Source organism: Podarcis pityusensis (assembly GCF_964106645.2).
Source record: "Podarcis pityusensis genome assembly, chromosome: 3".
Lineage (NCBI taxonomy): Eukaryota > Metazoa > Chordata > Lepidosauria > Squamata > Lacertidae > Podarcis > Podarcis pityusensis.
In genome coordinates, this window is record NC_138026.1 from 74,905,148 (window position 1) to 74,918,931 (window position 13,784).

General features: G+C 41.4%; 1 protein-coding gene across 1 annotated transcript in view; it reads right to left on the bottom strand.

The window, feature by feature from the left end:
* GALNT2 (polypeptide N-acetylgalactosaminyltransferase 2) overlaps positions 1-13,784 on the bottom strand; it is a 67,116-nt gene that overhangs the window by 2,974 nt on the left and 50,358 nt on the right. The window contains exons 9-15 of the mRNA XM_080997733.1: positions 12,770-12,857; positions 10,108-10,211; positions 8,541-8,667; positions 7,258-7,350; positions 5,633-5,716; positions 4,131-4,257; positions 1,249-1,368 (exon numbers count right to left, since the gene is read on the bottom strand). Of these exons, the coding sequence (XP_080853859.1) occupies positions 1,249-1,368; positions 4,131-4,257; positions 5,633-5,716; positions 7,258-7,350; positions 8,541-8,667; positions 10,108-10,211; positions 12,770-12,857 (743 nt within the window). The remainder of the gene's footprint in view (positions 1-1,248; positions 1,369-4,130; positions 4,258-5,632; positions 5,717-7,257; positions 7,351-8,540; positions 8,668-10,107; positions 10,212-12,769; positions 12,858-13,784) is intronic.

The window sequence follows — 13,784 nt, forward strand, 5'->3', positions numbered from 1 at the left end:
GGGAGGTGAATGAAACCTAAGGATTTAGTTGCACTAGACAGCTTGCTGTAGGAAAGGCCAGCCATCAGTTCTACTGTTTGTGGAATGTTCTCCCCAGGGAGGCGTACCTGGCACCTTCATTATATACCTGGCACCTACCATTATATACCGCTTCAACCAGGCCTTTGGCTGAATAACATCCTATCTCCACCCCCATTATTCAGCCCGGACACTGAGATCCAGTGCTGAGGGCATTCTGGCAGTTCCTTCACTGCAAGAAGTGAGGTTACAGGGAACCAGGCAGAGGGCCTTCTCGGTAGTGGCACCTGCCCTGTCGAATGCCCTCCCATCAGATGTCAAGGAAATAAGCAACTATCTTACTTTTAAAAGACATCTGGAGGCAGCCCTGTTTAGGGAAGATTTTGATATTTAATGTTGTATTGTTTTTAACACTCGATTGGGAGCTGCCCAGAGTGGCTGGGGAAACTCAGCCAGATGGGCAGGTATCATCTTCTTCTTCTTCTTCTTCTTCTTCTTCTTCTTCTTCTTCTTCTTCTTCTTCTTCAATGTGTTTGTGCAAGTGGGTGAGGGGGTTATTGTTTTGTTTTTATTATGTATTTATTGTTTTATGTTGCATTTATATGGTGTGAACTTCCCTAAAATCAACGTATGAAGGGTGGTATACTACGACTGTTGTTGTTTAGTCGTGTCCGACTCTTCGTGACCCCATGGACCAGAGCACGCCAGGCACTCCTGTCTTCCACTGCCTCCCACAGTTTAGTCAAACTCATGTTAGTATACTACTACTACAGTGGTGCCTTGCAAGACGAAATTAATTCGTTCTGCGAGTTTTTTCGTCTTGCGAATTTTTCGTCTTGCGAAGCACGGTTTTAACGGTATTAACGCTTTTAAGAAAAAGCAAAGCAAGCCCATAGGGAAATTCGTCTTGTGAAGCAACTCAAAAAATGAAAAACTCTTTCGTCTTGCGAGTTTTTCGTCTTGCGAGGCATTCGTCTTGCGAGGTACCACTGTACTACTACTACTACTACTAATAATAATACAAACTTGAGTCTCACAGCAGCCAACCCAATGGGCAAAGTGATTCAACACTGCTCTACTGCCAGAAATCCAGCAGACATATATAATATCTTATGGAAAGGTAGGTGGAAGAACAAAGCACAGGGAAGAGGAATAAATATCTACAAGGGCGCACATGATATTGGTGTGTTCTCAGCCCTATTTGCACATGGCTGTATTCTGTGTACTGACCTGTCTACCATCATTTTCTCTACAGCCCTGAAGTTTTATGAGTGAGCCAGGAGCTCGGTCTACAACAGTAAGGCACAAATCCATATGTTTCACTGACTTGTCCTTTGTTAAGGCCCATTCCTGCAACAGAAAGGAAATGAGACATAGTTATATTCATGCAGAATGTTTGCAAAACATTTCATTTACCTGATTGTTACAAAATTCTTCTAATATAAGAAAAGGCTCTTACAAAGACAGAAGTGTCTGTTATGAAATGCAAATTGCTGATTTTCCTCCCTCTCTCTCCCTCTCCCTCTCTCTCCCCCTCTACCTAGGGAGAAACATTTGAGAACTCTGCCCCAATGATTTTAGATGGTGCTTTGGAATCCAATATTAATCCTGGAATTGTGAATCTGGAAGTGCAATACTGCTTTTAAGATGAACTGGAGAAAGTTGTCCTATAATGCCCTCTGCTGGCGGTACAGCACAATATCATACAGCTGGATCCTACCTTCTGGGAATACCTAAATGTACTGAATGAATTTTAAGGTTTTGCTTCACCCCTAAGAAAGCAAGAAACAGGAAAGACTCATAGACAACGTTTGAACTGCCAGTGACATTTTATACCCATCTCTCTTATAAAACCTGTATTTCAGCATGTAAGGTAAAGCTTGCCTGGACAGTTAAGTCCAGTCAAAGGAGACTATGGGGTTGCGGCACTCATCTTGCTTTTCAGGCTGAGAGCGCCGGTGTTTGTCCACAGGCAGTTTTCCAGGTCATGTGGCCAGAATGACTAAACCGCTTCTGGTGCAACGGAACACAGTGACGGAAACCAGAGCACACGGAAACACCGTTTACCTTCCCGCCGCAGCAATACCTATTTATTTACTTGCACTGATGTGCTTTCAAAGTGCTAGGTTGGCAGAAGCTGGGACAGAGCAACGGGAGCTCACTCCGTTGCGGGGATTTGAACCGCCAACCTTCCGATCGGCAAGCCCATCAGGCTCAGTGGTTTAGACCACAGCGCCACCCGCGTCCCTTTCAGCACGTACACCAGGCCATTTCTGATGACTATCGCCCACATAGGCAATGCATATTGAGGGTCTTGTTCCATCTCCAACTTGCTTTGAAGTGCAGTTTTCCATCACTGGAGATGATCAAGATCAACCTCTCTGCTAACTACACTGTAAGAACCCAGCTCTTCCATAGGAATATTTCAAATGCAGAACTGCAGCAGCGCCACTTCATTTTCAGTAAAGAAACATGCAGGCTACTTCTGGGAAGTGGCAGCAAATGAAATCTGATTGTACTAGGAGTCAGATTAGGACGAAGGTGCCACTGAGTAATTGACTTAACTAATGGGGTTTGGCAAAGAAGCCATTTTGTAACAGTGTTTTAAAATGATTAATGTGCAAGTCAGCCCCTGAATGAAAATACTGAAAAACTACGTGAAGCATGAGATGTTAAAGGGTATTACAAGCATATCTTTCCCAAGTAGAAGTTTGTACGTTTAACGAACAATTATTCTTGGTTTTCATTCCATCAGCTTAATTTTATTTCCCACATGATCTGACACGCCTAAGTGGAGACTCACTCCTCAACTATTGGAGCAGCTTAAAGTATTTCCAAAATGGAGCAACACTCATAGCGAATGGGGAGGGAGGGAGACAAATGTAGAAAAAAGACTGTGGAAGAAAACAGCAGGCTAGGCTGGAGGGAAAGGAGGGCTTCCGAGAATGAGGGCTTCCAAGTTGCAGGCAGCATGGGTAGCCAAGAGGAGAATGGAACAAGGAGGAGGCATTTAATGAATGGCTGCAGTTAGAAAAAGATAAAATTATCAAGCTTAAGGAGAAGGGCCAGGAGCTAAAGGAAAGCGTTCTGCTTTGACAAAAAGGCAGGAGTGATCTGAATTGTGGGAGCTGCCTACTTTCCTTAAGTTCCACTCCTGCCTTTGACCACAAGATGGAGCCATTCCCAAACAATGACCTTCACAAGCCAAGGGAGAAAAAGCAACTGAAGTTGCAGTGCTAAGTTGCAAGATGAGAACAATTTGACTGCAACTCTGCTGCAGGAAAAGATGACCACAGGTACTTAATACATCCATTGCTTGAGGGCTGTTGTGTACCGGAATCCAGCCTATTTTGTCTGGATTCTGTTTAGACCACTTCCCCTTCAGCCTATGGAATTTGTGCTCCTGTAGCCATGCCAGATATTTTATTTCTTTTCACTCAGCCAAACTATCCCCCACGCATGGCATGGGATATAGAAATAAATACGTAAGTTTATTGACATCACCTCTGCACATCATCTCAATGTGAAGCAAAAAGGTATGAATTTTGAAAATGTCAGCTTTGTGTTCTCTTGTTTAAGGCACCATTTCATTGGTAGCTGTTTAATTATGTTTAACCCTGAGGTTCAAGATCTGTGTTCTAAAAGTAAGAATGTCTCTCTCACACGCATATACACTCAACCCATTCATCCACCCACCTTATCCTCAAAATGAAAAAAAAAAAAAAGCTTGCAGGCCAAGTCTCGGAAGAATGAAGTAATACTTCAAATGTCTATATGTTAAGTTTCTGTATCTGCACAAACAATGAGAAGTTAAGCCTATTTACAGCCCACAAAAGTTAAATTATCCAGTATCCTTTCGTTTGTCATGCCATATCTCCTTAACACAAACGGAAAGCCATATTTGGCAAACGTCAGAAGGAAAGGTGATCAAAACACAATTTAACAATGAATTTCCAAATAGGCAGGTCTGAAAGACTTAAAAGAGTAATATAGTAATAAACCTACTTTCTTTGGCGTAATAAAGAATATAAAATGTGATTTTCCCCATCAGTCTTGTTTCTAGCATGTAGTGAATTTAATTTATTGCCACTTATGAACCTGTGATTACTAACCTGGTTTCCCCCGGCATTATGACATTCATAAACACCGACAACGCCATCTGCAAAATGGCCTAAAGTGTCAAGGCAATTGGTTCCTTGCTGCAAGGCCCCAAAAGCTATATCTTGGTGATCAGGTACCCTGAAAAGTAAAACACCACAAAACAGTTTAGAATTCCAAGCATCCTTCAATATTAAAAACTACTCTATGTTTGAGTAAAATTCAGAGGCAACGCAATGCAATTCTTTTCTAGAGCTTTCCTGTTGGTAGCTCTTTCAGCCTCCCCCAAAACGGCATTTTAAATTCCCCTGGAATTGAAGATAAATGACGCAACAGCAGCCAACTGCACCACAGGAAGTTTTCCAATACACAGGTCTTCAAACACAGTTGTGGGGGTACAGCAGAGAGGAGAAAAATACTCAATGTGCTGTGCATCTATCTGCCTTGTATCCTTTAATATAGGCATTCAAAATATTCTTTCAAATCCCTTTCTCCCCATAACACACCCAATGAAGCAGCTAAAATAAACTGAACTGCATCCAGAATGACAAATGACAAGAGATGAGAAATTACTTCACACTGATCTGGTTTAAAGTACTGTCAGGGCAGAAACTCCCTTAACTAAACATGAATTAGTTATTCCTTGGTGTCTTTTCACCCCACCCTGTTAAATTCACATTTATATGCACAACAGGAAAAACAGGGATTCTATCTACTTTAGTAATTATGAGTACGAAATAAGGAGTTGATAGCTCTTCCAGATTATTTCCCTAGAACTGACCACACACAGAAGAAGAAAAATTATCCATGTGACTTTTATATAGTATGGGAAATACATGGCTTGAACCAGAAACTTTGTGGTTGGGACCCAGTCTAGTAAGCCACCTGGGTTTGTATATTCCAATCTTCAGCTGCTTTTTAGGTGCAGATGGGAATAGGGACATGAAATGTTAGCTTCTGTGATTGGCAAGCAGCAGCTGGCCTCTGAAGCAGCCTCCTATTCCACCCTAGGCCAAATGGCAGAAAGGCAACTTTGCTTTCCGTCCCGGCCAACAGTACAGGACACCACTTTGAGCTCCTTAGATCAGGAATAGGCAAACTTGGCCCTCCAGGTGTTTTGAGTCTACAATTCCCATCATCCCTGACCACTGGTCCTGCTAGCTAGGGATCATGGGAGTTGTAGGCCAAAAACATCTGGAGGGCCAAGTTTGAGGAAGCCTGCCTTAGATGAAAGGAGGGATAGAAATGAAACAAACAAACAAACAAACAAACAAACAAACATACATGTATATGCTATGTGTTGTGTTTTCAGTTTATCGTGGATTTACAAAAGCAGCAAACCTATTCCTAGCAACACTGTCACACTTGATGTACAAGCTGCATTTTGAAGGTATTAAAAGAGATGGGCAAAAGTCACAAAATAAAAGTTAAATGAGGAAAGGATAGTCGTCGTCCCCACTCCCCAGTTTGCTGAAAAGCAACAGCAAACATCATTTGTATAAAATAGATGACTCACCTTAGCTCAGGGTACACATTTTCAAGATACCACTTGAATGGTTTGCAGTTAAGTCTCCTTCTCAACTCCATTCGGCTTTGAATACTATTAAGAGAAACAGTGTTTATCAGCTATATTTAAATTGGCATAATCTAAAAAGAATCGTTGGTTCCTATCTCAAGGGAAGTTCTGTGTACCGGACAAAGAGCATCACTCAGGATGCCACCTTGTGGTCAAAGGCAGAAAAGAGAACTTGAGGGAAAGCTCCCAGAGTCCTAGCCAAGCTCCAACAGGTTGCTCAGACAAGACACAGAAACATACACAGAGAGAACAAATGGCCACTTCCCTAACAATAACTAAATGGGAAAAGCATGTTAAGCTGGATAAACTATGGTGATTAATTGGAGCAGCCAAAAACAGGGCGAGACCTGATGCCCCTCACTCAGTAACACAGAACTACCTTTCAGGCATGAACCAACGCTTCTTTCTCTTGTTGCTGGAGAAGAGCTTGAGTGAGGAACATGTTAAATAGAAAGTATGAGGTTTCTTCTTCCACCCGAGATCCCTCACTCCACTCCCCTGGATCATATTTGGGGTTAACGAAGGGATTCAGTGAGCCCAACACTGGTGCTAAAGGAGGGTGTTGCAATAATGGATAAATATTAGCTGTTCCTTGGGAAATGTCAAAAGGGTTATGGGAGTCTGGAGCAAGTTCAGCCCAATGTGGAGGCTTAATGTGGATGGGAGACCCTTTTGTTCTGGAGCTGTGACTGATCACACTGTCCGTTCTGTGAAGGCAAGACAGAAGTAGGTTTTGCCACAGGCAAGTCAGAAAGGATAGCAGTAATGTGACCCCTTAGCTCCACATACGTATCTGGCAACAAAGCTTCCTTTATTTGTTGTGAGAATGTCAGTAGTAAGCTGAAAGATAGGAGCCTGAGAAGCAGTTTGTAGAGCGCTTCAAACAGGGGTTTTATTGGGCACAGAAGGCTGAACGGACTGAATAGAGGGATGCAGGGGAGGGTGAAGGAGTTAAAAAAACAACAACACAAAACCATAAACTGCCCATCCTCAGAGGACCGGGGAGAATGCAAAACCTCTAAAAGGGAACGCTGCGAGTTGTCACACAGTATCCTTAAGCCCTCACTCTTTATAAGGAAAGGGGCAGTCACTAGCCTCAGTCAGCAGGTCTGAGTGCTGCTAGGAGGCATTCCTAGATAATAAGAGTAATTGGCTTCACATCCATTTGCTGCTTCCCCTACAGAAGCCTCAATGGCTTTCAGGTTTTGTGTTGCTCCACAGATTACAAGTTGGTTAGTGCCACCTGAGGCCACATTCTCTGGCTAGCCGACTACCGCTAGAGCAGCAAGGAGGAGCCTGAGAGGCCAGGAAGCAAAGTTCCCTTAAGGGAGAGAGCTAGGTGCAGAAAATTCTGGATTCTGGGAGCTTCCCTCAAATCTTTCTTATCTTCGACCATAAGGTGGGACTGAAACCTTCACTGATGCCCTTCTCTGGAGACATGTGAAACTGTATTTCTATAGTCAACGATACTTTTAGCATTAACTTTATAATATTTTAAATCCAGGCCACCTCCGAAAGGCAATCTCAAAATGCACTAACAATAGGAAAGGAGTAATTACACTTACTTGCCATAAGGTACATTTCTGGCTGAAGGCACTGCTGCATAATAGAAATTTTTGTATTCATCCATCCAGACTTCTGCTGCTCTACGTGTATTTCTGGAAATATAATTCAGTATGTTATGTTATTTTTGCTCTTATTAATGTGGCAGGGTCCTTATTCCCTTCCTATCTGAGTACCACAGATCCTTGAACATTAAAGATGCTGCAGGAACCAAAATAATAGACAAGTTTCATTCTTTCCCTCCTTTAGGTCATGATCTTGCTCAAAAAAATGAGGATCTTCCTTCTCCATTGACCAAGCGTTTGTAGAAAAACTGATTTCTGTGCTGTTGTCAGTAAGATACATTTTGAGGTTAACATGTTCACAAGTAGCACGACATGTTCCTTTCCAATTTGTCTTTTTATTGCTCCCAGTAATATTGTTTGAGGATTCATTTTGATCTCATGTCCTACTATACTTCTGATACACTTAGCATCTGATCAGTGTTGGCTAACCCAAGGACCTTGATACCAAATATGGGCATATGTGCACTCTTTCTCTTTTATACTAACAACTCTGACATATTCGGCTACATTTTGACTCCCAATTTTTTCTCGTTGCCATAGAAACATGCTGAAATCCAAAGACCTTTATTAATTCAATATGTATTGATTCATGCTCACTGGAATTTATTCAAAACCTTCTATTTTATCTTAACAGGCAATGAAATAAACATTATCGGTGGAAGTACTTACACAAATATTTGGCAATATACTTTCATTTTTCTGACTACTGCCCTTCCTAACCATGAACATGGTAGCTAGGTAGGCCTAACTAGTCATGTTCAGCTTTGCTTTTTCTACACTGGCCTGAAATTAACTTCTAAAAGATTTGCTGTATCAGTGAGATCAACCCCTAAACCTTCTAACTACAATTAGGACTTGTCACATTTTCAGTGGTTGGTTTGCTCATCGATACTGGTAATATCGGAATTCCCTAAATTGATGTTGTATCCCAGCACTTTTCTATAATATGGTTACTTTCTTCAACAACCTTTTCGACTGATGTCATTGGTCTTTGAAGGAGAAAAACTATACCACCAGTGTCGCACAGAATTTTTGCCCCATACCAGGGAATGTTTGCTAAAGGTTAGCTCATTTAGTTATTCTGACAGTAGTTTAAGCTGCAAAGACTTTTTAAAAGCCTCAATAGCATTTTACTCTTTGATAAAGAGCTCAGCCAGCTAATTATAAGCTAATCATCTTTGGTTCCATTGGTTTACTGAAAGCAATCTCTTGACCGTTACCTTGCAAAAACGGTACCACTTCCTCCTGGGAAGGTATAAGGGTGTTGTTTTCGGAACACGTGGCCAACTCTGCTGCATGGAATTATTTCTAGGCTCCCTCCGCACTGCCAAACACGGAATGAAATCTCTGTCATTGGGAAACAAGCAATAGATAATAAAAAAGAAGAAGACAAGAATGCAGAAATAGTTCTCTGTTCCTCCAAACATTCCCACTGCCCGCAACGCATGCACAGTATGTATATTTTTAAATCCCTGGAAATTTCTCGGGATTTTCTTGTATCCTGAAAAAAGGGAGTTGGGAGAGTTTTTATTACTTGATTGACAAAAGGAAATACTGTGATGGGAGAGGGGCTGTGCATGCACAAATCCGCAGGAATATCTGAATCAACATTTCCCATTTATTTTCTTTCCTTTTTTGTTCTTTAATATGGATTTGTAGGCTATGGAAACAGTGCGGTTGCCTAGTCTTCTGAGGTTATTATCCCATTTTGCTTCAGCAATTTGTGCACAATGAAGCAACATCACACTAGAAGAGCAAGAATGAATGATAAGAAACACATCAATGTCAGGGGTGGTGGGACACATTTGTGCAAGAATCAAGCTTGTCTCTCCCACGTGGTTTCTATATTCTTATATACTGCAGCAATGTAGATGGCAACCACTTCCCTCAGAATCAATAAGAACAAAATTGCTACTTTTGTTCCAGTTCTTTCTACCCTGTGCTATTTTTATGTGCCCCTCATGTCAACACTTATGGCAAACCTGCTACTTCACCTCTCAAATTCCCATTTTGGATCAGGTTAATTTACTCCCTTTCTTTCCTAATACAGTAAAAAGGAAAAGCTTATGTCATCAGTACAAATTATTTAAAATGTCCACCCACTTACAATTAGGTAATTAAAAATGTTTAAATTCCAACATTCAATAGGCTACCATAACTATGTGGACATTCGTATTTCTTGACTCTTACATTAACACCTTGAAATAAGGACCAATAACTAAAGTGGGCATGGGGTGGGATCAATATTTGACGGTGTAATAGAACTATAAAATCACAATCCATCTTCGGCTAAGGTGCCAAGTGTCTACTAGGAATGATAATCAAAATTAATTAGCTCATCCCTCAAGTAACGACTTTACAATAGATTCCTTAAAGTATTCACAAGAAAATTAAACCCATGAACTGTGTGTGCCCAACTTTAAGTTTTAAAAAGTGTGGAACGTTTTTTAAACCCTGCTAAATGAGACACTTTTGCAACATTTTAATTAACACAGAATGGTGTTTCCAAATTATGCATGACTTGTTTAAAGGCTAAAATCCCTTTAGTTTTTGTCTGCTTCTCCCTTGTACAAAGAAGTCCTCTCAGCTTTTATTTTTCAACATAAAGCTCTAATTTTAGAATGCAGCCCTGTTGTGGCTGAATTTTTGCCAATAATCCACTTAAAGTATTAGCTGTCATTTTAACCCACTCCAGGCAGTGAACTAAAGGCCATGAACTCACAAAAATTAGATTACAGTATAATTTGCTTTTCTTCGAGAGAGAATTCTATGCAGAAAGATTCTTACCTAGATTTTCTCCACCCCATACATCCATCATCATATCATATTTTCCCAGCTCTTCAAAATAAAATTTGTCCATCACAAAGAGTCCACCAGCTATCATTGGTGTTCTAAAGAGACAGGAGGGATAAAAGAGGGAAACTGAACATTACATACTGGCACAGGATAATCGGATACGAAGACTCTTCAACAAAGCATTTTCTGTTCATACCTTAAATAGGCCATTTTGCTCAGTTCTAGCTATCTGAACATGCTACCGCTCTGAAACATGTTATCACGTAACTAATGCGGTTAAAACTGATTCCTGGTTAACCATTTCTCAGATTTCTTGGCAGTAGAAGTGGCTATTCCTAGAAATTGAAAAATGTTATCTGCACGCTTGTTCTGAAACAGACCATAAGTAGCCAGAAACTAGGATCCCTAGTTCAGATTATACAAGAAGCGGAAATTCAAACTGAAAGTGAATTCTGCTGCAGTCTTCCTTTGGACTGTGCAGAGAGAAGTGGGGGAGAAGCGTGCGAGTCCAAGGCTTGTTAAGGCTCCTTCCTGCTCCTGCATATTATCATAAATTAGTATGATGTGCCCTAGAGCAAGTTATAGCTTAAGATATGTGAAAATAGAACTCTTTGCCCTCTGAAGTTCTTTAAGTATTTTACAAACCAACATACAAATCTATCCCATTTATCAATTTAAATTCAGGATAACGCATATTCTGCTCAAAACATTCTTCGCCTTAGATATGAGTTATGTACATTTGGTTATTCTGCTTCTTGTGTTCATGGAGAGGGATAGCAACTTATGTGGCACACAAATCCCACACCTCTGACCACTGGAATTGTAGGAGATCCCCTGCCAACTTTTAAGTGTATCATTCTGAAGGAAAGGAAATTTACATTAATTTAAAGTGAAGGCAGATATCCCGTGAAAGAGCGTTCTATGCAGAGAACTAAATTTAGGATCTGCATGGAACACACACAGTGCAACAGTTTAAAACAGGGGTGGCTAACTGTTTCTTGGCCCAAGGACTATCTATTCACCCTTGGCCAGCCCTCTGAAGGGTACATACCATGGTGTGGCCAAAGTGGGTGTGGACAGCCCTCTCTTGCTCTCTCACACAATTCACACACCAGCTCATGCAAACCACACACCCCAGAGGCTGCTGTCATTTGCCATGTAAAGTTCAGACTGCTGCCATTTTATTTCTGGCGGGGGGTGGGTGTGGGGCACTCAACCACACCAAGCTAAAAATGAATCCTGTTTTTGAAAACACGTTAAACTGAAAACAAAAACCAAACATGCCATTAGCAGGCACAAATTGAGATGGGAGGGGAGTCAAGCTGGGAAAACACCTTGCCTGGGGGGTAAATCAAAGCAGCAACCACAAGGACTGCACTTTGCACGTTCAACCTTTCCTTTTTTGGATTATTTTTTCCCTTGTTCCCAAGGAGATGCAAAGTGCAGCTGGGACCAGTCTCAGCAGCCTGGCTCCACTCTCATTCCAAACTTGCATCTTCTCTTCCTCCCTGCAGGCAGTGGGTGCGGAATGCAAGGGAAGGGGGAAGCTCATCCTTAGAAGGCTAAGGGATGATATGTTGATTGTGTTATGTTTTGTTTGCTTCAGAGTGCTGCTCCCTTCTGGGAAGGGGCTGGCAAGGGAAAAGGAAAGGAAGGGAAGGATGCACCACCAGCAATCTATTTCAAGATCATAGCAAATCTCTGTTTTTGAGCTAGATAACCATATCTGCTCATCCTGCCCAGCAAGAGCCAGTGACTTCAGCTACTCTAGGGAACAGACATATGTCTTCATTCATTAGCCATTGGCACAAAGGATGCTAAGCATTGCAGAAGCTCCTTAAAGAGGAAGGAGCTCTTAATAAAGGAAGTGGCAGCTGCCTCTTGCAGTGACTGCACAAAGGAAATTCAGCCCTGCCAAACAACAAAACACAAACAGCCAAGGAACACAGTCTCAGTGCCATTATAATAATAATAAAAAAGCTGCAAAAATTGAGGGGGTCCCCAAAGACCCACCAGAAACCCTTCTGGGAGGCCAGAGATTGCTCACAGGTTAGCCATCCTTGGTTTAGAAGTTAATAGTTTAAAAGTTCAATAGTAATAAGAATCAAACTGTGTACACAAGAATAATTTGTATGCTCACTTTATGCTATTTGGGTAAAGCAGCAACTAAAGAATGAATTAAATTAGTACGCTATCCGTTTTGTGAGACTCCTACTGTTTAAGGAGTCTTGTATTAACTAATTTTCTATATTACTTTCTTGGTATGTTGTGCACAACAGAAAAATCACTAAGCTTCATAAAACAGTTTTCAATTTCTCCTTCCTTGCGGGCAGTTCAACCTCACCTTAAATGGAAGGTTATACCTTTTTATGTTTTCTAATGGTAAGTCTCAGATGACTCAATATCACTACCACAGCAAAGCTCTGGTATTTAATACACAGTGAGCAATATTTGACTTCAAGTACCAGCCTGCCATATTTCAAGTTGAGACTTTAATTTGCAAGACTTTCCTCCTGCATTTAGAGTTTGTGATGTGCAAAGTAATTCAAGAGCAGTCTGCCAAGCATAACCTGGGGAGATGGTAACTCAAAGTTGCACTTACTAAGAACCACAACATTGTTTTGTGAGGGGAAGGGTGGTGGCAGGAACATACTTTATGGGAGCAACTGGGTTTCCTTGCCGTGCTCTTCTTTGCTCAGGTGTCATGTAATCCCACTTGAATACCAAATTCCAGTCGAAGCCTAAGAGACAGTGGGGAGGTGGGGAGGGAAAAGAAAAAGTTACAAAAGTGCAGATCGGATATTACAACTTTTTGTTTCTTTTAGTTTTTGGACCCATGGTTTAAAACAGACAAAAGTTTGCTTTAATCTATGGTTTCTCATTTGCATGTAATGACAAGCAAGGGTTCTAAAGTTAAATTAAACAGTGTGGAAGTCCTGTTGTGCAGGAGAATGCAAGAACAGGAAGAATGCATGAGATTTCCAGCTCATTCACGTAACATGGAACCATGTGCGGTTTGTAAACAACAGCTAAGGGTTTAACAACAAATGCATCTTTTGAGGTTGTTTGTTTCCTCTCTGCTGATGCAGAGAGGAAACAGTGTTATGAATGAATCAGGGACCGTGTTGTTTTGCTGCAACAAAGCACAATGAGCGAGCCAAGAACAAATAATGGCTACAGACCGAGGTAACAATTCCAGGTTAAGATGTAATATTATACAGAGGTCCTGGCTTGTCTGTTCCTCTCTGTGTGCACTTAGAGGGTCAAAGTGACCAAGATCAGAGCCCATTACTGGGATGTGCAAGAGAGACCGCTGCCTCCGCTCTGGCTGGGCTAGGGGAAATCAGAATGAAATTAAGGCTGCTTTTCCCTGTGCATTTGTTCAATTACTAATGCTAAATTAGGACAATAGTTGTGAGACGTAAATTATTCCCACTGCTCTGCAAAAACAGTCAGAAATAGCTTGCAACCATAACTACTGGCGTTATGGTTAAAGGTAAAGGTAAATGACCCCTGACAGTTAAGTCCAGTCGCAAACAACTCAGGGGTTGCGGCGCTCATCTCATTCTATAGGCCGAGGGAGATGGTGTTTGTCTGCAGACAGCTTCATGTGGCCAGCATGACTAAGCTGCTTCTGGCAAACCATTTACCTTCCCGCCAGAGCGGTA